The sequence below is a fragment of the Hyperoodon ampullatus genome (genome assembly GCF_949752795.1).
Source record: "Hyperoodon ampullatus genome assembly, chromosome: 4".
NCBI classification, from domain to species: Eukaryota; Metazoa; Chordata; class Mammalia; order Artiodactyla; family Ziphiidae; genus Hyperoodon; species Hyperoodon ampullatus.
In genome coordinates, this window is record NC_136917.1 from 5,431,479 (window position 1) to 5,456,222 (window position 24,744).

At 41.4% G+C, this 24,744-nt stretch overlaps 1 protein-coding gene and 1 long non-coding RNA gene across 2 annotated transcripts in view; one reads left to right on the plus strand and one right to left on the minus strand.

The window, feature by feature from the left end:
- Positions 1–15,393, plus strand: part of LOC307052654 — a 171,254-nt gene extending 155,861 nt beyond the window's left edge. The window contains exon 3 of the long non-coding RNA XR_013810869.1: positions 15,159–15,393. This is a non-coding gene — a long non-coding RNA (uncharacterized lncRNA). The remainder of the gene's footprint in view (positions 1–15,158) is intronic.
- Positions 15,394–16,379: 986 nt separating this feature from the next.
- ATP10B (ATPase phospholipid transporting 10B (putative)) overlaps positions 16,380–24,744 on the minus strand; it is a gene marked incomplete at its 3' end in the record, with an annotated part of 338,125 nt that continues 329,760 nt past the window's right edge. Inside the window, exons 24-28 of the mRNA XM_079703067.1 lie at positions 23,329–23,395; positions 21,494–21,815; positions 18,606–18,682; positions 17,134–17,259; positions 16,380–16,511 (exon numbers count right to left, since the gene is read on the minus strand). Coding sequence (XP_079559193.1) covers positions 16,380–16,511; positions 17,134–17,259; positions 18,606–18,682; positions 21,494–21,815; positions 23,329–23,395 — 724 coding nt within the window. The remainder of the gene's footprint in view (positions 16,512–17,133; positions 17,260–18,605; positions 18,683–21,493; positions 21,816–23,328; positions 23,396–24,744) is intronic.

Sequence of the window (24,744 nt, forward strand, 5' to 3'; positions counted from 1 at the left end):
AGGGTAGAGGGAAAATTATTTTTTCTTCCTCTACACATATTTGCCTCAGATTTTATTAAAAGATTAAGCCTTACAGATACAGTTCAAGCACCCATGTATCCCTTGCAAATGCCTTCTCATTAATCTTGAAAATAAACTCAGTGTTCATCATTCTTCTGTGTATTTTATATATACATGTTTATGTATCCATGTTAATGGATGCTTTTTAATTTTATCATGTATAGGTATCCCTCTGAATTATGCTTTGGACCTTTATTTTTGTTGATAAATGCTATTCTAGTTTATTCATTTTAACTGTTCTAGTGTATGAATATGCCACTATTTACTTATTTTCCTGTTAATGAACATTTTAATGAACATTTAAGCTGTTTCCGATTTCTTGCTATTAAGAACAATGAAGAAACAAACATTCTTGTACATGTCTATGTATATACATGTGCAAAAGGATGGCCCAGGGTGCATATTTAGCAGTGGAATTGTGTCATAGCATATAGTGAGTACTTAAACTCCTCTAGCTATTTTCAAGTTGCTCTCTAGAATGGTGGTGTCAGTTTATAGTTTACCAAGAGAATATGAAAGTTCCTTGGTTGGGCTTTATTATGGTTAACGTGCTACTGAATTAGTGTGGCAATATTTTATTTAGAATTTTTTACATTTATGTTCATTGAACAGATTGGTCTGTAATTTTGTTTTCTTGAACAATGCATGCTCATTTTCGTATCAGAATTATTCTAGCCATGAATATTGAATTGCCTATATTTTCTATTTTTTTGAATCCATGAAACAATGGGTATGAGAGAGGAATTATCTATCCCTTATAAGTTTGGTCAAACTGATCTTTATAATCCTTTGGCTTGGTGTCTTTAGGAACAGGGTTACTGATTCAATTTCTGTAATAGTGATTGGTTTATTCATGTTTGCTGAATGATTTTGACTATCTTTTGGTAAAATTTACATTTAAAGGAATTATTTTTATTATTATTTTTAAAAGGTCAAGTCTTGGGACTTCCCTGGTGACGCAGTGGTTGGGAATCTGCCTGCCAATGCAGAGGACACGGGTTCGAGCCCTGGTCTGGGAGGATACCACATGCTGCAGAGCAACTAAGCCTGTGAGCCACGGCTGCTGAGCCCAAGTGCCGCAACTACTGAAGCCCGCGCACCTAGAGCCTGTGCTCTGCAACAGGAGAGGCCACCGCAATGAGAGGCCCGCACACCGTGGTGAGGAGTGGCCCCTGCTCGCCGCAACTAGAGAAAGCCCGCACACAGCAGAAGACTCAACACAGCCAAAAATAAATAAATTAATTTTAAAAAGCCAAGTCTTTATTTTTATTTGGCTGCATTGGGTCTTCGTTGCTGTGGGTGGGCTTCTCACTGCAGTGACTTCTCTTGTTGCGGAGCACGGGCTCTAGGTGTGTGGACTTCAGTAGTTGTGGCACGCGGGGTCAGTAGTTGCAGCTCATGGGCTCTAGAGTGCAGGCTCAGTAGTTGTGGCGCATGGGCTTAGTTGCTCCACAGCATGTGGAATCTTCCTGGACCAGGGCTCGAACCTGTGTCCCCTGCATTGGCAGGTGGATTCTTAACCACTTCACCACCAGGGAAGTCCCCATTTAAAGAAATTATTGACTTGCTTTAAATTTTCAGAAAAATATTTACATGGACCTTTGTGTATGCAAGTTTCACATCTGTAGATACGAAGGGCTGAATATTCTATGCCATTTTATCTAAAGGACTTGAGCATCCATGGGTTTTGGTATCCATGGAGGTCCTAGAACCAGTCCCCCACAGGTATAAGAGATGACTATATATTCATAATTGCAGTCTTTCTTTTTCATTCCTAGTAGTATTTTTGTGGTCTTCTCTTTCAGTGTCTTCCCCTGGATCAGTTTTGTCAGAGATGTGTTTTCATTAGGGTTTTGAAGAGCTCAGTTTTGGTCTTACTGATCTTTCCTATTGTTTCCTTGATTCTTCTCTAATCTTTTTTTCTTTAGGTTTATATGGTAACTTTTTTAAGTTCCTTGAGTTGAATTTTTTAACTTACCTCTTTTTCATCTTTTTGTTTTTCATAGTAAAAGCTTTAGGTGCATCCCACAAGTTTGCATATGTAATATTTTTATAGTTGTTCAGCAGCAATAAGTATAATTTCCATCATGATTTACTCGACCTCATGAATTGCATATTTAGATGTGCTTTTTGAAGTATCCAGTCATGTTAGGCTTGTTTGGCTATATTTTTATTACTTGTTTTTAATCTAAATGCATTGTTGTCAGAAAATATGTTCTTTATGATGATTCTTTCAGAGTCCTTTGTGATTTAGAATTTGGTCTTTTTCTTTAAATTTTTGGTATATGGACCAGGTGTCTTTGAAAGATGCATGTTTACTATTTGTTAGAGCAGGATTTTATATATTAGCTCTAACTACATTAGGTCAAATGTGGTAATTTATTCAAAGCTTGATCTACATCTGTTTCTGATAGAGTTCTATAAAAAACTCATACTAGAATTGTTGAGTTTTTCCATTTCTCTTTATATTCACTGGATGAAAAAAGTCCGATCTGATAATTTTTGCTTTTAGTAAGCAAATTAAATCCATTTACATTTATTATGAGTACTGGTATATTTGGCTTTATTTTGAACATATTTTTTATTTTTACCATCATTTTCTTTGCTATTACCTTTTCCTCTTCCTTACAGCCTGGAGAATTGATAGTTTCCTATATTCCTCTAATTTCTTTCCTCTCCTTTATGCTTAATCTTAAGTTTTAGGAGATACTAAATAAATGTTGACTTTTCTGGAACAATTTAAGTGTGTATTTCTATTTTCTTCCTATTCACAATGAAGTCTTCAGCATACGTTAATTACCTATTGAACAGCCCTTCCTGGCCATTATGTGTTTCTTGTAGTTTTAGCTTTTATGTTCTTGCATGTTTCTTTCTTCCTTTAGTGAGGGTCTATGGGTGGTAGACCTTACAGTTTATCTGAAAATGTCATTTATCACTTAGTCTTAAGCGATAGTGTAACTGTTTGTTATTTTGCCTCAGGTCTTTGAAGATAATTACTCTGTTGTTTTTTTGGTTTCTACTGTTTTTTTAACTGCTGTTAAATTTCAAGTAATTTGTGCATAGTCTGTCTTTCACACTGTACAGTTTTACTATGATATACCAGGCAATATACCCGGGTTTATTTTGATTAATCGTCATTCTCAGTGATGATCTCTTCAGATACTGCTTCTCTACTATTCTTTGCTTGTTCTTCTGTGACTCTGACTCCTATTATGTAGCTGCTGGAACCATTTATTCTAGCCACCATTCCTCTTGATTACATTTTCATATTTGTGTGGCATTCTGGATGGGTACCCATACTACCTTCCAATTTGGTAGTTTACTTTTAGCCAGTGTCCAGTCTAATTTCAATGACAAAATTTTTCTATTTTTCAAGAGTTCTAAATGTTTCCTTAGCTTGGCTCAGTTCTCAGTATTAAAGTTATGACTCTTGTCTGCCTTCCTCACAGCTTCTAAGTGGTTTTTCTGGTGGTTCTGAAAGAAATTTATCCTGTACTTAAGCTTGGCTAGGCCTTTTCGTTTTCATCATTTTGGTCCATCTGTCATTGGCATGAATTGGAGCAAAGGGGTTTTCCAGATGGGAACTCCGTGATCTGGAAGCTCCCTTGGGAGGCTCTTATCAGCCACTGCCCAATGTCAGGGCCTGGCCTAACTTGTGATAGTAGGGCATGGGGAGGAAGTCCCATTGCAGAATGCTGGGAACACACGGAGCCTACTTGGGGAGGTCTTCTAAATGGTTAATACAAATGCTTTCAGAAAGAGCCATTTCAGCTTGGCTAAAGACAAATCTTTCTGTCAAGTGGTCTCCTTGCACCAATCAGTCTTACCTTCTCACACTATTAGCACAGAGTCAGCTGGCCAGGGTTCAAACTAGCTTCTGTCTTGAACTACTTAGGGAAAGTTTCCTAACCTCTTTATATTCATTTCTATATCTATAAAATGGGAATTAAAAACAACACCTAACACATGCGTATATTGCAAAAGGATTTCCACAGTAAGTTTAGCTAACATTCATCACTTTGCAATACTCTTGAACAACACAGGTTTGAACTGCACGGGTCCACTTATACACAGGTTTTTTTCACTAAATACATACTATAGTACTACACGATTGAAGCTATGGATGTGGAACTGCAGGTACGGAAGGCCAACAGTAAAGTTATGTGTGGATTTTCCCCTGCGTGGAGGGTTGGCGCCCCTAAACTCCAAACTGTTCAAGTGTCAACTATATATGTACGTCAAGTCATTATGTTGTACAACTTAAACTTATACAGTGCTGTATGTCAATCATATCTCAATAAAACTGAAAAAAAAAAAACAGAACAAAACGCTCCAAATACCATCTAACACGAAGGGCTCTGGGAGGTTAAGTAAGATAATACATTAAACCATGTAGATATGTACCTGGCATATAATTTTAAGCTCTTTGTTTTTGTAATTATCATTGACTAGTCGTATTTAATGAGAAAGATAGTGTTACCTTTTTTTTTTTGCGGTACACGGGCCTCTCCCGTTGCGGAGCACAGGCTCCGGATGCGCAGGCTCAGCGGCCATGGCTCACGGGCCCAGCCGCTCCGCGGCATGTGGGATCTTCCCGAACCGGGGCACGAACCCGTGTCCCCTGCATCGGCAGGTGGACTCTCAACCACTGCGCCACCAGGGAAGCCCTAGTGTTACCTTTTTAGATACTAAAATGTGATATTTGGACATGCTTGAGATATGCTTACATGGAGACAGTCTTCTAATCTTTTACCCCCAAGTTAAATGGGGAGCATACCTCCCTAACACAGCCTCAAGTACGATCAGTCTAATGTTTTCCTTTGTCTCTCAAACACCCCTGAATTTTTAAATCAAAAATATGCATTTTGGCAACAAATTATCTCATTGTTCTTTATGAATTAGTTTTTTCATCCTGGCTAGATGGTTACAAAGTTGAGGCCAGCAATTTTATCTTCTCTACCTCTTTATCCCTGTACAAGTGGAACACAGGTAGGGGTTCAGTATGTATTTATCCAGTGGATCAATTATATGGAGTAAAGCAGCTCAGAAATCTGAAGGTGGTTGATGAACAGGAACACAATTTTTAGGCCATAAGGGCTCTGGGGCACTTACCCAGGTCTTCACTTCCATTGCCTGGTGCAGGAGGATTGTGGCGAGGGAAACGGTGTTGATGGGTGTCCCAAAGGTAAAGATGTCGATATCAGAATCCTTGTAGGTCTGCAGAGGAGGAACAAACAGGCACTGGCAAATGTGCCCATGGACTGAAGGCCTTAGCTTTGACAAGTGATTGTAAAACATCAGTGAAGGCAGGTGTCAAGGGAGGGGCAGGCTGGGGAGAAGGCATCCAGCTGCCATCATGTGGAGCTGACCCAAGGGACAGACAAGAGAAGGAGTGAGTTGACAGGACTAAACTCTTTAAAGAACATTTGCAAAGGAAGCCATGATGGGTATTCCAGAACATTGCAGAAGGGGTCAAGAAAGAATTTACTGAGTACCTACCAGGCACAACACCAACTGCTAAAGACACTGCTGTGTCCACTTTCAAGTAGTTTAGAGACCAGCTAAACCCAGGCAGGGCAAATGTGGTACAATTTAAGGGTATAAATGCTATAATGGAAGCAAGTACAAGGAACGCTGGGAGTAGAGAAGAGGAATCAGCTGAGACTATAATAAGAGGAGTTAGTCTCTTGAAAAGAGAGAGGAAAGGCAAAGGCCAGAACTGAGGGTGAAAAGTCCAAATCGTCCTAGATGGTAGGTCTGTTGAGCACATAGTAAGGGCAAAAGATGAAGCAGGAAAGGCAAGCAGAGACCTGACCAGGGAGGGTATTGTAAACCAGAAAATTCAAAGAAAGCACAAAATGCCCACCTCAACACTCATCGTGTTGCTATTTGCAAACGAACACGAGCCAGAGACTAGACACCACTGGTTTCCTGGGAGCAATTACCCCACACCTGAGTTCCCTGTCTAGGATGAATACAGATATCCTATGCTATATAAATTCTCACTCTTTAAACTGGGGAACCAAATTGAGATGGGGCTGGAATCCCTTACTATCTGCATTCTTGTTTTTATTTCATATAATGTAGTATCGCTTATTACCAGAACTTCCTGCCTTGACTTGGAAGCACAAATCTAAATATAAACCAAGGGTTGCAAATCCAAATACCTTCAGTGCTCAAGTAAGAAGCAGCAAATGAGTGAAGAAGGCCAGGCATGACACAAAAGGGCATGGTGGGGACTATGGCAAACTGGAGCACATGCCCCCCATCTAAGCAGGGCAGTGAGTCAACTCTGGATTCTCGCCACGAGGGAAAAATGACCCAGTGTAATAATAGCTTTCAGTGTTTCAGAAGCTGGCAGAAATTAAGACGTTTTGGTAAAATATTCTGACTTTTTGAATACCTAGGGTAGGGTGGAGTCTGCAGGCGTCCTCTTTGGAGCCCCTGCTCTGAAGATGCTATTAGGAAACTATTAGTCTGGGATTTCCTATAAACAGGACCAGTTCTACACTACTATTTGTACGGTTAGAATGGGACCATACAACTTACCAGGTAGGGGATAAAGAAACAGACGAGGCTCTGGTAGAACGCATCCGCCATGGAAATCCAGAAAGTCAACAGGTTATAGCCCTGCCAGGAAATAACAATATCGACAGTAACCACCATCAAAGCAAGCCTCTGTTCTTTGTAAGCAACTTTCTTGTGCATGGCCGGACTAGACAACACGGCACTTACAATGCTTCTTATCTTAGAAGCAATAGAATGGAACGATTAAGAGCATGGGCCTGGGGGTGACAGACCTCAGGTCCAGCTCCAGCACTGTGTGACCTTAGTGAAAGTCACTAAACTTCTTTGAGCATTGTTTCTTCTTCCTTAGAAAGTAGAGAAAAACACCACCAACTATTTCCTTGGGTTTCAAGAGGTCTAAATGCAATTGTGCTTTGGTAGCTAGTAAAGGCTCAGCTACCAAATATATTACCAAATTATTACCAAATGATAATGAATGATTATCATTCATTAGCACATTGTTAGTGCTAATACAGACTTGGTAGGTTTAGAGATTCTGAGGTTTCTAAATGGCATCTGAAAGAGAACCCTCAATCACAGCCCAGGGTCACAGGTTCCCAAGATCTCAATGGCTTCAGAGACAACCTTTCTTGTTTTGTGCTTCACTCTTCTTGCCTTCCCTGGGAAAAGTGAAACTGTTTACATTGTATGTTTTTGCCACATTCACTTCTTTTAATGTTAGTTACTCAAGGAAGACATTACGCAGCTAGCTCGCCTCTGGGAAGGAGACAGTTAGAAGGGCCCAGGATGTATGCGTGCCATTGCCACGTCTCCCTTGCTTGAAGTGCTGGGGTTGCTGTGTTGCTCTCCACCTGTCTCTGGGTGAGGATGGGGCTTGGTTCTTCACTGGCTGTCCCCAAAATATCACCAGCTCTCAAGCACCACATCTGGCTTTGCCCTCCTTTTCCCCAGGTGCAAAGGTACCCTCGTGCATATCAACATCCCTTTTCCCAGAGCTTCCTCTTCGAGGCAGTCAGGTCCCCTCTCTGCCTCCTGCATCCAAGCTCCTGGCCCATGTCTGTGCTAGTCAGGCTGCCTGCTGTCTGACTTCTCCAGATCATTTAGGGCATCAGTGTGGCCTCTGTGCCTTGTTAGAGACTGTTCTGATGGTTTTAGTCCAGGGGTTCCCAAACAAAGCCTTGGGCATTCTGTTGAAAGCCTACAGACAAAGACCAGATAAGGATGATGGGCTCTTTCTGTAAGCCCTCTTCCCCTTTAACTAGGGCAGTCCCATATTAATGTGTGATGTAATTAAGAAATAACTGAAAAGAAAAATACCCACTGGTCTGGTCCATCACCTTCAACAGCAAATGAGAAACAGGCCAGAAACAGGGAGCAGCGTTTCTGGGTCACATGGGAGGTAAGTGGCAGAGGGGTGACCAGAACACAGGACCGCCAGCCCAGCACTCCTTCTCTGACACCTCAAGGGAGGAGCTGGAGGTCACCTCCCCGCCTGCCCGAGCCCCTTACCTCAGAGTTCTGGCCACTCTTGTACAACTCAGGCAACGCCAGGAGTGTTTCCATAGAGATGTCTTTATCGAGGACTCCGAAGACAAGAGGAGGCAAGGAGGTGAAGAAGAGATTGAAGAAGATCAACTGCCAGTAATCGATCATGGTGGAGCCAGAGAAACCACAGAAGAACTGGTACCAGAAGAGCAGGTTGACGTAGCTCTGCAGGCAGAGAGTGCGGCCTTGTGACTGAGGACCCACGGGCAGCCGGGTCACCAGATGCTCCTTGGAGCTCTGACAAGTCCCTACTCAGACTTGGAGCTTCAGTTTCCTTGTTTGTGACAGGCAAGGTTGTATAAGGATTGCAGGTAATTTTCATCCCTTAGATTCTACCATTACCACTTCTAATACTACTACTAACCTTCCTTAGGACCTGAAAGGAATTCGACCGATTTGTTAAGTATACGTTGTTAAGAGCATAGGTTTTTGGAGGCAGAGAGGACTGGTTTTGAATCCCCAGTTGGGTAATGTACTAGCTTGAGTCACACCCCAGTTGGGTGTGAACTTGGTCAAATTGCTTAGCCTTTCTGAACGTCATCTTGCCATCTTTTGGATACGATTAGTAGTACCTAGACCATGACATGTGATACCAAAAGGTAGTAGTTGTGCTTAGTAGTATGGTAAGAGGAAGGGACACTAGAAAGACTTGACTGCAGGCAGGAAGGCTGGTGGGAGGATGACTTCGTGAGGAGGTTGACCTCACAACACTTGCCTCATGGTCACACAGCTCAAAAGGTGAAGAAGAAAATCTTGTGCCTAAGTTGCTTTACGCTTTCAAAAGATCTTTCTACCCAAGACCTCCTCACCTGAGAAGGGCTGGGTCACTATTACTATCTAACATATTGTGATGTGGTTTGGTGACTTGACCAAGGTCACAGAAGCAGCCGGTCCTGGGATTAGAACTAGAACTTCTCAGCTCTGCATGGCTGGGGCACAGAGGGGTGAAGGATGTTGTAAGGAATCTTTCAGTGGATTTGTGTTCAAGCTAGAATTCTCATTCCCTAATTGCTGGGCCCATGTTATTTTTAAGAGCCTCTCTGTTTAGTATTTTAATACTACTAGTAATATTAACATTCATATTAACACCACGATTGTTATTTGAGCTTCTATTTGGGATAGGTGTGTGACATACTACATTAGTATATACCACATTAGTAGATGTGAAATATACATAATTTGTCCCATCAACCTAGCAAGATTAATGTTATTGCTAATAATATCATACTACATTTATGTATTATTAAATATTATAACTTGATAATAATGTTAATATTATTTAACATTATCTACAGACAAGGAATCTGAGGCTCTGAGATACTCAGTTACTCCTTGCCTGTGTTCACAGCCAGGAAATGGCACAACCAGCCCCTGGGTTTTCAAAGCTTCCTCCTCAACCACACCCAAGACTTCTTAGTCCTGTTTTTGGATTATATAATAACAATGCTGACCGAGATTCTTCCAGCCGAGGCACTCCATCCTTTGGCTTTTCTGCCAAGATGACTAATGGGAGGTTTCCTGGCTCTGAAGGAGACCCCGGTGCTCTGAGACACCCTGGATGGACCTTGAATCTCTCTGTCTGAGGGCCGGGCTCCCCTCCATTGCTGCTCTGGGGCTTCAGGTCACCCTGCTCCCACTCCAGTCCCGTGATGCTGTGAGGGCTTTTCTCCTATGAGTTTTGGTGAAGTTATTTCTCAGAGGAGGAGATTTGGGAAGGAGAGGGCTTGGTCTGTTTCCTGTGCTGTAGGTAGGTTTGAAATATACTATGGGCAGACATTGAGTCCCCACATCAACATCACCCACTTGTGCACTTGACAGGATTGGTTTAAGAAGAACCAAAGTGCTAAAGTCTCCTTGATACTAGGGTTCAGCAACTGCATGAGGCTTTGACTGCTTGTTTTTTTTTTTTTAGCCCTTTGAGCACCTTGCCTTGCTTCTTCCTCCCCAGCTAGCTGTGTAAGACAATAACTCTTATCTCCATGTATGCACAGGCAGCTTGAGTGGCTCAGATGGGGTAAGTGACTACACCAAAGTCCCTCTGCCAGTTGGGGCTGGAACTGTGACTTGAGGTTGTAGAACCTTAGGACGCCAGGGCTGGAAGTGACGCCATCTACAGACGAGGCCAAGAATAGCAACGGCAGCAAACAACAGCAACACAGACTCCTAAAGCGCATCTTATGTGCCAAACTCTGTTCTGACCCATCAGTCCATCTACCAGCCTTATGAGTATATCACTACTGTCCTCATTTTACAATTGAGAAAACCGAGCCTCAGGGAGGTCAAATCATGGGGCTGGGGTTACAGACTAGTAAGTAACAAAGCTGGAGTCCAGACCTAGATGTTCTGGCTAAACAATATGCTACTAAACAACCAATGGATCACTGAAGAAATCAAAGAGGAAATAAAAAAAATACCAACAGACAAAAGACAACGAAAACATGATCATCCAAAACCTATGGGACACAGCAAAAGCAGTTCTAAGAGGGAAGTCTATAGAAATACAATCTTACCTCAGGAAACAAGAAAAATCACAAACACCTAACCTTACACCCAAAACAACTAGAGAATGACAAACAAAACCCAAAGTTAGTAGAAGGAAAGAAATCTTAAAGATCAGAGCAGAAACAAATGAAATAGAGATGAAGAAGACAACAGAAAAAGATCGGTGAAACTAAAAACTGGCTCTTTGAAAGATAAAATTGATAAACCTTTAGTGAGACTCATCAAGAAAAAAAGGGAGAGGGCTTGTATCAATAAAATTAGAAATGGAAAAGTTACAACGGACACCACAGAAATACAAAGGATTGTAAGAGATCACTCTACACCAATAAAATGGGCAACCTAGAAGAAATGGACAAATTCTCAGAAAGGTATAACCTTCCAAGACCCAACCAGGAAGAAATAGAAAATATGAACAGAACGATCACAAGTACTGAAATCGAAACTGTGATTAAAAATTTCCAACAAACCAAAGTCCAGGACCAGATGGCTTCACAATCGAATTCTTTCAAACATTTAGAGAAGAATTAACACCTATCCTTTTGAAGCTATTTCAAAAAATCACAAGGAAGGAACATGCCCAAACTCATTCTACGAGACCACCATCACCCTGATACCAAAACCAGACAAAGTTACCACACATGAAAAAAATTACAGGCCAATATCATTGATGAACATAGATGCAAAGATCCTCAACAAAACACTAGCAAACCAAATCCATACACTTAAAAGGATTGTGCACCCTTATCAAGTGGGATTTATCCCAGGGATGAAAGGATTTTTCAATATCCACAAATCATTGTGATACACTACATCGACAAACTGAAGAATAAAAACCATATGATTATCTCAATAGATCCAGAAAAAGCTTTTGACAAAATTCAACACCCACTTATGATAAAAACTCTCCAGAAAGTGGGCATAGAGGGAACCTACCTCAACCTAATAAAGGCCATATATGACAAACCCACAGCAAACAACATTCTCATTGGTGAAAAACTGAAAGCATTTCCTCTAAGGTCAGGAACAAGACAAGGATGTCCAGTCTTGCCACTTTTATTCAACATAGTCTTGGAAGTCCTAGCCATGGCAATCAGAGAAGGAAAAGAAATAATAGGAATCCAAATTGGAAAAGAAATGTAAAACTGTCACTCTTTGCAGATGACATGATACTATATATAGACAATCCTAAAGATGCTACCAGAAAACTACTAGAGCTCATCAGTGATAAAGTTGCAGGATACAAAATTAACACACAGAAATCACTTGTATTTCTGTACACTAACAACAAGAGATCAGAAAGAAATGAAGGGAACAATCCCACTTACCATCACATCAAAAAGAATAAAATATCTAGGAATAAACCTACCTGAGGAGGAAAGAGACCTGTACTCTGAAAACTATTAGATGCTGATGAAAGAACTTGAACATGACACAAACAGATGGAGAGATATACCATGTTCTTGGATTGGAAGAATCAACATTGTCAAATGACTATACTACCCAAGGCAATCTACAGATTCAATGCAATCCCCATCAAATTACCCATGGCATTTTTCACAGAACTAGACCACAAAGTTTTACAATTTGTATGGAAACACAGAAGACCCCATATAGCCAAAGCTATTTGAAAAAGAAAAATGGAGCTGGAGGAATCGGACTCTCTGACTTCAGACTATGCTACAAAACTACAGTTGTCAAAATACTATGGTACTGGCACAAAAATAGAAATATAGATCAAAGGAATAGGCTAGAAAGCCCAGAAATAAACCCACACAGCTATGGTCAGTTAATCTATGACAAAAGAGGCAAGAGTATACAGTGGAGAAAACAGTCTCTTCAATAAGTGGTGCTGGGAAAACTGGACAGCTACATGTAAAAAAATGAAACTAGAACATTCTTTAACGCCATACACAAAAATAAATAAACTCAAAATGGTTTAAAGACTTAAATATAAGACATGACAGCATAAAACTCCTAGAAGAGAACATAGACAAAACATTCTCTGACATATATCATACCAATGTTTTCTTAGGTCAGTCTCCCAAGGCAATAGAAATAAAAGCAAAAATAAACAAATGGGACCTAATCAAACTTATAAGCTTTTGTACAGAAAGGAAACCATAAACAAAATGAGAAGACAACCTACGTACTGGGAGGAAATATTTACAAACAAAGCGACCTACAGGAGATTCATCTCCAAAATATACAAATAGCTCATGCAGCTCAATATAAAACAAACAAACCAACCAGTCAAAAAATTGGCAGATCTAAATAGACATTTCTCCAAAGAAGACATATGGATGGCCAAAAAGCACATGAAAAGATGCTCAACATCACTAACTGTAAGAGAAATGCAAATCAAAACTACAATGAAGTATCACCTCACACTGGTCAGGATGGCCATCATCAAAATACCTACAAACAACAAATGCTGGAGAGGGTGTGGATAAAAGGGAACCCTCTTGCACTGTTGGTGGGAATGTAAATTGATATAGCCACTATGGAGGTTCCTTAAAAAACTAAAAACAGCTACCATGTGATCCAGCAATCCCACTCCTGGGCATATATCTGGAGAAAACCATAATTTGAAAGGATATATGCACCCCAGTGTTCATTGCAGCACTATTTACAATAGCCAAGACATGGAAGCAACCCAAATGTTCACTGACAGAGGAATGGATGAAGAAGATGTGGTACATATATACAATGGAATATTACTCAGCCATAAAAAGAATGATATAATGCCATTTGTAGCAACATGGACCTAGAGATTGTCATACTGAGTGAGGTAAGTCAGAGAAAGACAAAGATCATATGATATCACTTATGTGGAACTAAAAAAATGATATAAATGAACTTACAAAATAGAAACAGACTCACGGACTTTGTAAACAAACTTATGGTTACCAAAGGGGAAAGGTTGGGGGAGGGATAAATTAGGAGTTTGGGATTAACATATACATACTATATAAAATAGATAATATAAAATATATAATCAACAAGAACCTACTATATAGCACAGGGAACTCTACTCAATAATCAGTAATAACATTATTACTCTTATTATTACTAATAACATATATGGGAAAAGAATCTGAAAAGGAATGGGTGTATGTATAACTGAATCAGTTTGCTGTACCCCTGAAACTAACACAACCCTGTAAATCAAGTATACTCTTATATAACACAAAAATTAAATTAAAAAAGGAATAATCCAATTAAAAAATTGAAACTGTATTAATCCTTAAAAAAAAAAAAAAAAGAATACAAGGTTCCTGACCTCCAGTCTTGAGCTTTTAATACCACATCATTATACTGCTCTTCCTCTTCTGCTTTACCAGGGATTTTCAATTAGAGACATATGTATACCAGTGCTACTCCAAGTGTTGTGCATGGACCTGGGTTGACCCAGGAATGTTTGTTACTGGTCCATGATGAGACAAGTAAAGAAATTGAAAGAAAGCATTTAGAAACTTGTATAAGCAATTTGACAGAGTAGTTTATATCTGTTGAATGTAACAGTAAACAATTTGGACTTGTGTTAAAAAAAAAAATAGTGTCTTATCCCAGGTTCCTGGTGCGACTAAACTCCTCCTTTTTCTATGTCCTGATCTACACTCTTATGTTTCCTTTATAACTTGCCTACTGCCTTTGTGTTTTTACTGTAAATCTCTTACAGTTGGTTTTGGACTTAGATACAATGTATGCTATAAAATGATGCATAAACTTCCTGAAATATTTCCTGTAAGGACTCAGGTTGTCAAACATCTCCTCCTTGGCCAGGAAACTGATTAACTCATAGTTAAATATCCTTGTCTTTCAGACCATGGTTTAAATGCTATTTTCTTCTGGATTGATAAGAATAAGAGTCTCCTGGCGATATGTCCATAGCACCCTGGCCTTACTCTAGGGAGATGCACTGAAGAAAATGTTTTAAAATTTTTAATTTCTTTCCCCCATAGGAGGGCTTGTCAGTCTTTAATGTTCATATGGATCACCTGGGGATCTTATTCACAGTGAAGATTCTGAGTTAGTGGGCCTGGCGTGCACCCTGAGGATCCCCATTTCTAATAAGCATCGAAGTGAGCTAATGCTGGGGGTCCAGGAACCACATTTTGAGATTTATTGAAACCAGGAGGTGACAAACTACATTCTGCATGTCAAGTCCAGCCAAAAATAAGGTTTTACTGGGACACAGCAACAACGATGCATCGGCATATTGTCTATAGCTGCCACAGTGGAGCTGAGTCGGTGCGACAGAGGCTATACGGCCCACAAAGCAGACAATATTTATGAGCAGGCCCTTTGCAGAAGAAGTTTGCCGAGCCCCGACTTAGACCGTAAGCCTCATGAGAGTGGGGACCACGTGTGTCTAGATCTCTGCTCTATACCCAGTGCCTGATAATGTTCCCGACACGGCAGATGTTCAATAATTATTTGAACAAACTAAGTACATCTTGGTGGTTCTACTGTCCTCACATGCATCCTGGAGTTTTAACATGAAAGTGTGTTTCCTTCCACAGGTCGTGTTAGGATCTTGTGCGTTTCCACTTGCTCTGCCTGGCTGGAATCTCTGCACCCCGGGGAGACCGTATTGAACCCCGTGATGGCATCGCTGAGACTGGGCGCCTGTTTTTCCTCCCAAGAAGCTACAGTGCAGTAATTAATTCATTGTTCACGTTTCAGAGCAGGCAGGGTTTTAATCCCCTCTGAAATTGGTTTTGGGTATGGAAGTCATAGTACTCCACCCTCTAATTGCAAAGGGGAGATAATACGGCATCAATATCACAATTTTGATCCCGGTATTGAGCTGGAAATAAATATCATTTAAGCTCTGAAAACATGGCTGGCTGGAAACGTTTCCTTTTCTATTCACAAATTTAATGCAGAGAAGAGGTTGTGCTTATTCAAAAGAACGATTCTTTTGGAGGCAAGGAAAAAACATTAAACGGGGGCATTTTGAATTCTAACTACACAGTCTTTCTGGTCAAATAGAGACTTATTTGCATGGACTTGCTGAAATAATGGTACCATCCAGTGTATAGAATTTACATTATTTTTTGTCATGCTGTTTATTTACATATACATTGAACTTTGCACAGAAATGCTTATTTCCGAGTCAGGGTAACTGTGACACTGCCTGAAAGCAGGCCTGGGAGAATGGAGTGAGAGGAAAAAATACATGCCATTTTGTAGCTGCTACTTGGCTACTGTGTTTCCCTTCCATCACTCTGGTCTTAATCCTCCCTTTTTCCTTATGCAAAAAGGAATTGGATTCTATTTGGAGTCTCTTGGGGATTATTCAAAGGTCCTCAAGCTAGATAATGAAAAACGCAGGCCCTGTTCTCTCCCTTAGTACAGCAGTGCTCTGACTTCTTCCTAGGCCCATTGTTAATCAAGGGCTTTGCAAGCAAGAGCCTCTGACAGTTTTAATACCTCAGTTGGTGTGTGCCTGCTTTGGGCCCTTATCAACAAGACAAAAACACATATATCTTTCAGAGAAACAATAATACCTTCAAATGACTGTATAGTGCTACGTGCAATCCAGAGCTCTGATGCTAAAACCTCTCGATAATACTTCTAGGGACAGAGGGAGTCCTAGTCTCCCCATATTATTGATGAGGAAACCAAGGCTCAGAGAGTTGAAGTAACTCTTTCAAGTTCACAAAGCATACTAGAGTCAGGCAAGACTAAAACCCAGATGATCACCCTGCTCTAAACATTTTTGCTAATATATGTTTTATTTAGAAGTCCTTGTTGGGAATGCTGGCGATGTTGAAGTGATACACAGGGTCTTGGGTGGAAGCCCAAGATCCTAAACCTTCCCCTTCACTCTCCTGAGGGTCAGGGTGCTGCTCTTGAATATCCGGGTGACTCTATCTGGGGAGGAAACCTAAGCTACAAGTTAGGCGAGTTGTTCTTCAAATCCTTCTTCCTTGCAGTCAGATAAGAAATCTCATTTATGGAGGCCCTCTAAGAGTTATGACAGCAGCAACAATGATAAAAAGAAGAATGGCTAACTTTATAGGGTGATCACTAAGCGCTAATCACTTTCTACACAAGCTGTCAATTCATCCCCATGGCAAGTGTGTGAGAAAGGTACTATTACCATCCCCATTTTAGAGATGAGGAAACTAAGGTGTGAAGCCATTACCAAATACAGGAGCCTCAATTTGAACCAAATCTGATCTGACTCCAGAGTACTCACGCTGCCTCCTATGTGCCAGGTGCGTGCCAGACAGTATGGCCAATGTTGACGATAATCTCACCAAATAGTACTAGCCCATTTTATCAAAGACAAAATTGAGGCCCAGAGAACTGAATTATCTTGCCCAAGGTCACCGAGCTAGTAAGGGACAGTTGCAGGATTCAAAATCCAGGTTAGCCTGACTTATTTCCTTACACAGAGATGCTTTGTCTATTTCAGTGGGGAGAGCTGGCTTTCCCCTGGCCAGGACTCCCAAGGCTTCGGTGGGAGGTTACCGCAGGGCTACTCACCACGTTCTTGTAGAAGTAGTACGCCACCATCCTGGCCAGGCGTGAGTAACACCAGTGTCCGTGCACAAGCAGCAGCTTCTTGAGGTGTCTGAAGTGGGAGATGGCAAAGTCGCTGGACATGACGGCCTGAGAGGGCAGAGCAGACACATCAGCTTCCATTCACAGCTGCCAGTGCACCAAAGAGGCTCCCTTGAGGGTGCCGCTGTGTTCTGGGTCCACAGCTGGTAGGGCCTAAAAGACCCTTTGTCACGTGTAGCACCCTTGGGTGGCTTTATGGACTCTGACACCCCACCCTCTCCTCTGGGAAATGCAAACCCCACTAGAATCCAAGGAGGGCAGGTCAGAAGGGACCAGTGGTCTGGTCTGGCCCTTCACCTCCTTCCACTTATCCAATAAGCATTTACTGTGAACCAGTGTGTTTTGGGCACCATCTAGGGATGTGGTGGTTGATCAGAGAGTAGGGGCTTCCATGCAAGTGATCCTCAAACCTCTCAACACCCTTGGCCACCCACCAAGGCAGGCCATTTGCTTCAGTCTCATGTGGAGCTGATGGATGGATAGCTCTTCCTTTCCATGGAGCTGAAATGTGTCTTTTGTCCTTGGGATGACTCAGAACAAGGCCCAGTTCATATTAATTTCTTAGAGTATGAGGTTTGGACGTGCCTGGTTATAAATCCTGGTCCGAGTCTTGGTCAGGGCGTTTAACCTCTCTCAGCCTCAGTTTCCTCATCTGAAAAAGTGGAATAACAATCCCTAACACACAGGGTGGTGGCTGCTGAAATTAATTGGGATAATAAGCGTGAAGTGCGAATAGAGTGCTGGCCTATGATAGACACTCAGAAGGTGACGGTGTTCGTTCCTCCCCACCAACAAATTTAGGCACCACCTAATGTCTGCACTGGTGGTGGGAATACAATTGTTAATGGTTCAAAACCCCAAGGTGGGGTCTGTCTTAATGGGGGACATCAGCAGCTCAAGTTAGTATGCTTGTTCCAAGCTGAATTTGAGTAATTTTGGTACACTTTTAAGGTATACCAAGCAACTTATAGGTCCATCTAGCCATCACGACTAAAATGGCAATTGAAAAATATTTTCCGATGTCCTTACATCTGTCACTGCTCACAGAGGGCATTGCAAACTTGGATGTGGGTGGAGGTTACAGGGAGGAAGCATGGAATCGTGAAGGCTTTGTTTTCCCTGAGTGGTTGGGTACTATTTGGCTTTAGAATATGGGTATCGCCAGCTGTCTATAAGAAGCCAAGCATCTTTGATCACTCTCTTTATTCTGAAGGACTGGGCAGTAGGGATGTGGTGATGGAGGTTTTGTATAGGCAAGGATATCTGCCTTTCAGATGATAATTCTGCAAAGCTCTTCAGTATAAATTCCTCCAACACTGTGGGGAATTGCTTAACTCACTAATAATGATAAAGGAGAGTAAGAAAGTAACAAGTAGAGTTGAAACAAATGATACCTGCATGCCTTCCTGTCCAGATATTCCAATCCCAATATCAGCAGCTTGAATCATGCTTACGTCATTTGCTCCATCACCTGAAAGGAGAGAGGTCATGAGATCCTGGTCCAACTGCTATGTGACAATGAGAAGTTTTATACAAGTGGCCCTAAATTGTCCCTATTTTGTGCATAAGTGAATCCTTTTAATGTTGCTCTGAGTAGTCCTATAGGAAGAGTCATTGCTACAGGCATTTAGCCTGAGAGATCTTTTCTTCTTTGGACAAGAAGCCCTACTCTTTCTTTATCATTTACCAAATATTTATTGTGTCTTTTTCTTAGGTACAATATTAGGTATTGGGAATACAATGGTATGTGAGCCTTGGGCAGTGCTTTACAGTTTGCCAAAAAGGCCTTCTCAGGTGTTCCAGTGGGCTTCACTGAGAAGCAAATGGAGAATTTGAGCAACACAGGGACTCGGCAAGGGTAATCCAGGTAGTGAAGGGACCCAGAAGCACTGGAACTAAGATCTTTCTCTTTCCATGGCCAGCATACCTCCCCTCACTCAGTATAACTTATACTGACACCACATCAAGACAACTGGAATGCTGGACAGCTAAAACATCAGAGATTGTCAGTGGTGTCCAAGGACCGAGACAATGTTCAGTGATGTTTCTAAATATAGGAACATGGGATTGACTCATTTTTTAGGTTGAGGTACATTGAGTCACTTTGGGTTCCCAGTCAATGAGTCAGTTGTTTCAGGAAACTGGAGGTTAGGGCACGGAAATACATACACACACATGCCACCTTTTATACCAGCACCGTCAAACAGATTTTTCTGTGATAGAAATGTCCTATATCTTTACTGTCCAATTTGAAAACCATTAGCCCCCTATGACTACTGAAATGTGGCTGGTGAATTTCTCTTTAATTTTAAATTTAACTTTAAATAGCCATATATAACAGGTGGCAACCATGTTGGACGGCACAGCTCTAAACAGTGAGGTCTTCCTCACAAGCCTGGCTTTTCCAGACTATGATGCCTTATCCATCAGACTAGAGTTTAGCAAACTTTTTCTGTAAAGGGCCAGATAGTAAATATTTTAGGCTTTGTGGGCCAAGAAGCAAAACTGAACAACTGTTCCTGCTGAGAGGCAAATCATTTTTACACATTTTACTATTAAAAACACAAAAACTATTCTTAGCATCTCTACAGAAATATGCAGTGGGCCAGTCTCAGCTTGAGGGCCATGATTTGTAGACTGAACTGCCTTCATCCTTCTCTTTCTCCTGGCACCACCTGTTTTTCCAGTGGGTTCTCATAATAATCTGCAAGTCAATTTATATGAGATATTAGAATATGGATTTGGGGGAGAAAATTTTCTTCTCCTAATTATCTGGCAACAAAATTCATTAAGCTCAAAAATGTTGTCAGTATAACTTGCTGTTATTCTTCTAACGATGATTTTTTTTTCCTTGATAGCACAGCAGTGCATGATTTTCATCTTTCCCATGGCAGAACAAATCTACCCTTTAACTTCTTCTGTTAGCAAGGCAGTGGAAGCAGAGGTGTGGAATCCTGCTATTTCTTGCGCCGCTGGTTTTGTTTCTGCTGCTGTGGCAGTGAAGCCAGTCCCTTACCTCTTGGAATCAATCCCGGGCTATTGCCTTGAAGAGGACAATTCAGGGAATAAAATTAGGATGCAGTTGCTAAAGCTCTGCTTCCTCTATTCTTTCTGCCCACTCCTTTTTTTTTTTTTTTTTTTTTTCTGGTTTTGAACTGCTTTTACCTGAAGACCAGGAGAAAAGGAAAAAAAAAAAAAAACCCACCAATGTAAAGTAGACCCCTTATTTGAAATGCCAGGAAAGAAAATCTCTTTCCATGTCTTTGTAGGAGGAAGAGAACCTGAACCATCTGTAAAAATGTCCTTACACAAAAGCAACGTTGACCATGTGCTTGGTATGCGCTGGGCACGGGATGGAACTGAGTAAGACTGACATTGCCCCTCCACTCAGGAAACTTCTGGTCTCCTGAGCAGCCTAGCACTGAAGGCATAACAGTGCTGTGGAGCTCTATGGGAGCCCATGGAGTAAAGGAATATTAGGCGGGGTTGGAGGAGGTTTTACAGAGGAAACGGCTTGAGCAAAGGTCAGGAAGCGAGAGAGGACGAGGCTCCTGGAGAATGGAAAGCAGCTTCATGTGGTTGGGACATGGACTGCTGAATGTTGTGGGGAGGAAGGTGGCTGGAGAGAGAATGGAGCCCAGATCGTGAAGGTTCTTGTAAACAAGCTTTGGTTGTTCCTGGAAGGTTTGAAGTAAGGACACTTAATTTCTCTGCCTCAACCATGGATAAAATTTAATCCCCTATGAGAAATTCTTCAACAACCAACATGCCAGCATTTATGGAGGGTATGCTTTGTGTGGAGTCTTATATTTAGAAATGAATATACAACACTAAACGTGGGACAAGCTTCACTTTTTAGATCTCCCCACCAGCCATCAACACTCGACAGAATATCAAGTCCACAGGCACCTGAGGTGCGTGATATTGTGCCATGTGTTGAGTATTGAAGGGCACATGGTCGGCATCCCAGAAGTGAGTGGGCCTGAATGTATATTGAGCTACCTGGATATTCTGAACTTGAGGCCCCTCTTGGCTTTGGCCTCCATCCAAGTCCTGACTTTTCCTTAGCAGACCTGTTCATCCTGAGAACTTGGATTTGCTTTCTCACCCTGCTTAGCTTCTGCTCACCTGCTGACTGCCACATCCTGATTGTCACTTTGAACTCTCTCCCTCTAAGACAATGACCCTCAGCTTGAGCATCCTGACGGTGATACGTGACCCCTCACCTCTGGTCCAGAGTGGGCTTGCCCAGCTTCCCCCCACATCTCCACATGACGGGTACCTATGGAAAGGGTCATGACTCTTAGCCTGTCTCGCACCAGCTTGACGAGCATACTCTTCTGGAGTGGGGTGGAGCGGCAGCACAGGACAGACCGGCAATACTGGGTCAACTCCAGAAATTTATCCTCCAGTTTCCCCTGGAAAATGGCATTCAACGTCTTCCCATCAATGACCAATCCAACCTCTGGAACTGCAGCTCCTGAGGTGGGGGGTGGCGTCGCAGAAGGTAGGCGGAACCCAGAGAGCTTGTGGTCCGGCTTCTGTGGTCCATGAGATTGCTTTACCTCTTCCAATACCAAGTTGAGGATGGATTCACAGGTTTCCTATAAAGAGCAGAATAATGAATTTTGTGTCAGTAACCAACATTGGAAACAGGTTAAAAATGTCACTTTATGCTTTAGTTAAAGAGTTATAAAACTCTACCCCCATAGAGATGACCCAGGATTTCACTCTCTGATTTTGACATTTCTCTGCAATATTTCAAACAGCATCAAAGCAATAGTAATTTGGAACCAAATTAATGGCCAAAATAGGAGAGACAGCTTGGGAATGGGAGTGGAGATAGCTCAGCAAGATGGGGGACTTTTACAGGGATGATAGAATGTAGTAAATGATACTGATATGATGGCAAACGATGACACTGTGTCATGCTGGTGTCCTGCTTCCCATTTCTCACAAGTCACTTCTGTTCCCCTTTGTTCCTCAGGACATTCCTGTGTGGTAGGTAGGGTGAGTATTACTGACTTTAGTTTCGAGATGAGGAAACTGAAACAGTGAAATCCTTAGTAACTTGCCCAAGGTCATCTCGAATTGTGGCTTCTTAACTGAAAAAATACATTGACTGCGTGTTTATCCGTTTGTATAAATGTATTGGTCGTACTGGTTAAAACTGACCATGTATGTGAGTCTTACTGAGTTTTTCTGATGTTTACCTTGAAACATGGTGAAGAAATTGTTTCCTCTTATCAATTCTCCTCCATTACTGTTGATTGTATCAAAGATAAAGACAGATCTTGGATCTAAAGATATCCTTAATACCTCTTTCACTTGTTTAAACATCACTTTTAAATGAAGATAGAGAAAAGTGGTGGCAGTCAGCTGTATTATCAATTTTAATTTCATTGTTCTGTTCACAGGGTCTTTATTTAGCAGTGTTCTTTTATCTGTGGCAAGGGATGATGATTCTTCATTTACTGTAGTGCTAAAAAATTCTTCTAAAACTAAGTTTTGAAAAGTTCAAAGTGAGTCTATTTAAATGAAATCATTAAATAAACAACAGTGTAGATAATATGTGGATTTAGGCAAAAATCGTGAAGGTTGTTCTGAAATGACAAGTTTGGAGACCCCTGATCTAGAAGCTTCTGAGAATATTTGGAATAATTCCTTCTGGAGTGAGTAGGACTGCAGTTCATTATTCTGGAGGCTTCCTTTAGGGGATGCTAAACTGAGCACTGCAAGCAATAGGTTGTGCACAGGACCTAGCGGGGCCACAGCAAGTAGTTCAGGAGCAGGTGGTTATACCCGAAGCACTTTTCTGGGAAAGAGATCGAGGTAGTCCTTGCTGGAACTTGGGGTTGGCACACAGTATATACAGGCATACCTTGGAGATATTGTGGGTTTGGTTCCAGACCACTGCAATAAAGTGAATATTGCAATAAAGTGAGTCACATGAAATTTTTGGTGTCCCAGGGCATATAAAAGTTATGTTTAGTAAGTATACAGTAACATTATGTCTAAAAAAACTGTACATATGTTAATTAAAATACTTATGGCTAAAAAGTGCTATCATCTGAGCCTTCAGCAAGTGGTAATCCTTTTGCTGGGGGAGGGTCTTGCCTCGATGTCCGTGGCTGCTGACTGATCTGGGTGGTGTTTGCTAAGGCTGGGGTAGCTGAGGCGATTTCTTAAAATAAGACAACAATGAAGGGTGCTACATCGATGGACTCTTCCTTTCATGAAGGATTTCTCTGTAGCCTGAAATGCTGTTTGGTGACATTTTACCCACAGTAGAACTTTCTAAATTGGAGTCCATCCTCTCAAACCCTGCTGCTGCTTTATCAACTGAATTTATGTAATATGCTAAATCCTCTGGTGTCATTTCAACAATCTTCACAGCATCTTCACTAGGAGTAGATTCCATCTCAAGAAACCACTCTCTTTGCTCATCCATAAGAAGCAACTCCTCATCCATTAAAGTTTTACCCTGAGATTGCAGCACTTCAGTCACATCTTCAGGCTCCACTTCGAATTCCAGTTCTCTTGCCATTTCTGCCACATCGGCAGTGACTCCCTGCACTGAAGACTTGACCCCCTCAAAGTCATCCATGAGGGTTAGAATCAGCTTCTTCTAAACTCCTGGTAGTGTTGGTATTTTGTCCTCTTCCCATGAGTCACAACTGTTCATAATAGCATCTAGAATGGTGAATCCTTTCCATAGGTTTTCAATTTATTTTGCCCACAACCAGCAGAGGAATCACTGCCTATGGCAGTTATAACCTTATGGAATATATTTCTTAAATAATGACTTGAAAATTGAAGTTTCTCCTTGATCCATGGGCTGTAGAATGGATGTCATGTTATCAGTCATGAAAACAACATTAATCTCGTTGTCCATCTCCATCAGAGCTCTTAGGTGACCAGGTGCATTGTCTGTGAGCAGTAATATTTTGAAAGGAATCTCTTTTTCTGAGCAGTAGTAGGTCTCAGCAGTGGGCTTAAAATATTCAGTAAACCATGCTGTAAACAGTTATGCTGTCATCCAGGTTTTGTTGTTCCTTTTATAGAACATTGGCAGAGTAGATTTTAGCATAATTCTTAAAGGTCCTAGGATTTTCATAATGGTCAATGAGCATCGGCTTCAACTTAAAGTGACCAGCTGCATTAGCCCCTAACAGAGTCAGCCTGTCATTTGAAGCCGGGCACTGACTTCTCTCTAGCCATAAAAGTCCTAGACTGCATCTTCTTCCAATATAACACTGTTTCCTCTACATTGAAAATTTGTTGTTTAGTGTAGCCACCTTCATTAATGATCTTAGCTAGATCTTCTGCATAACTTGCTGCAGCTTCTACATCAGCACTTGCTGCTTCACCTTGTACTTTTATGTGATGGAGATGGCTTCTTTCCTTAAACCTCATGAACCAACCTCTGCTAGCTTCAAACTTTTCTTCTTCAGCTTCCTCACCTCTCTCAGCCTTCATGGAATTGAAGAGAGTTAGGGCCTTGCTCTGGATTAGGCTTGGCTTAAAGGCATG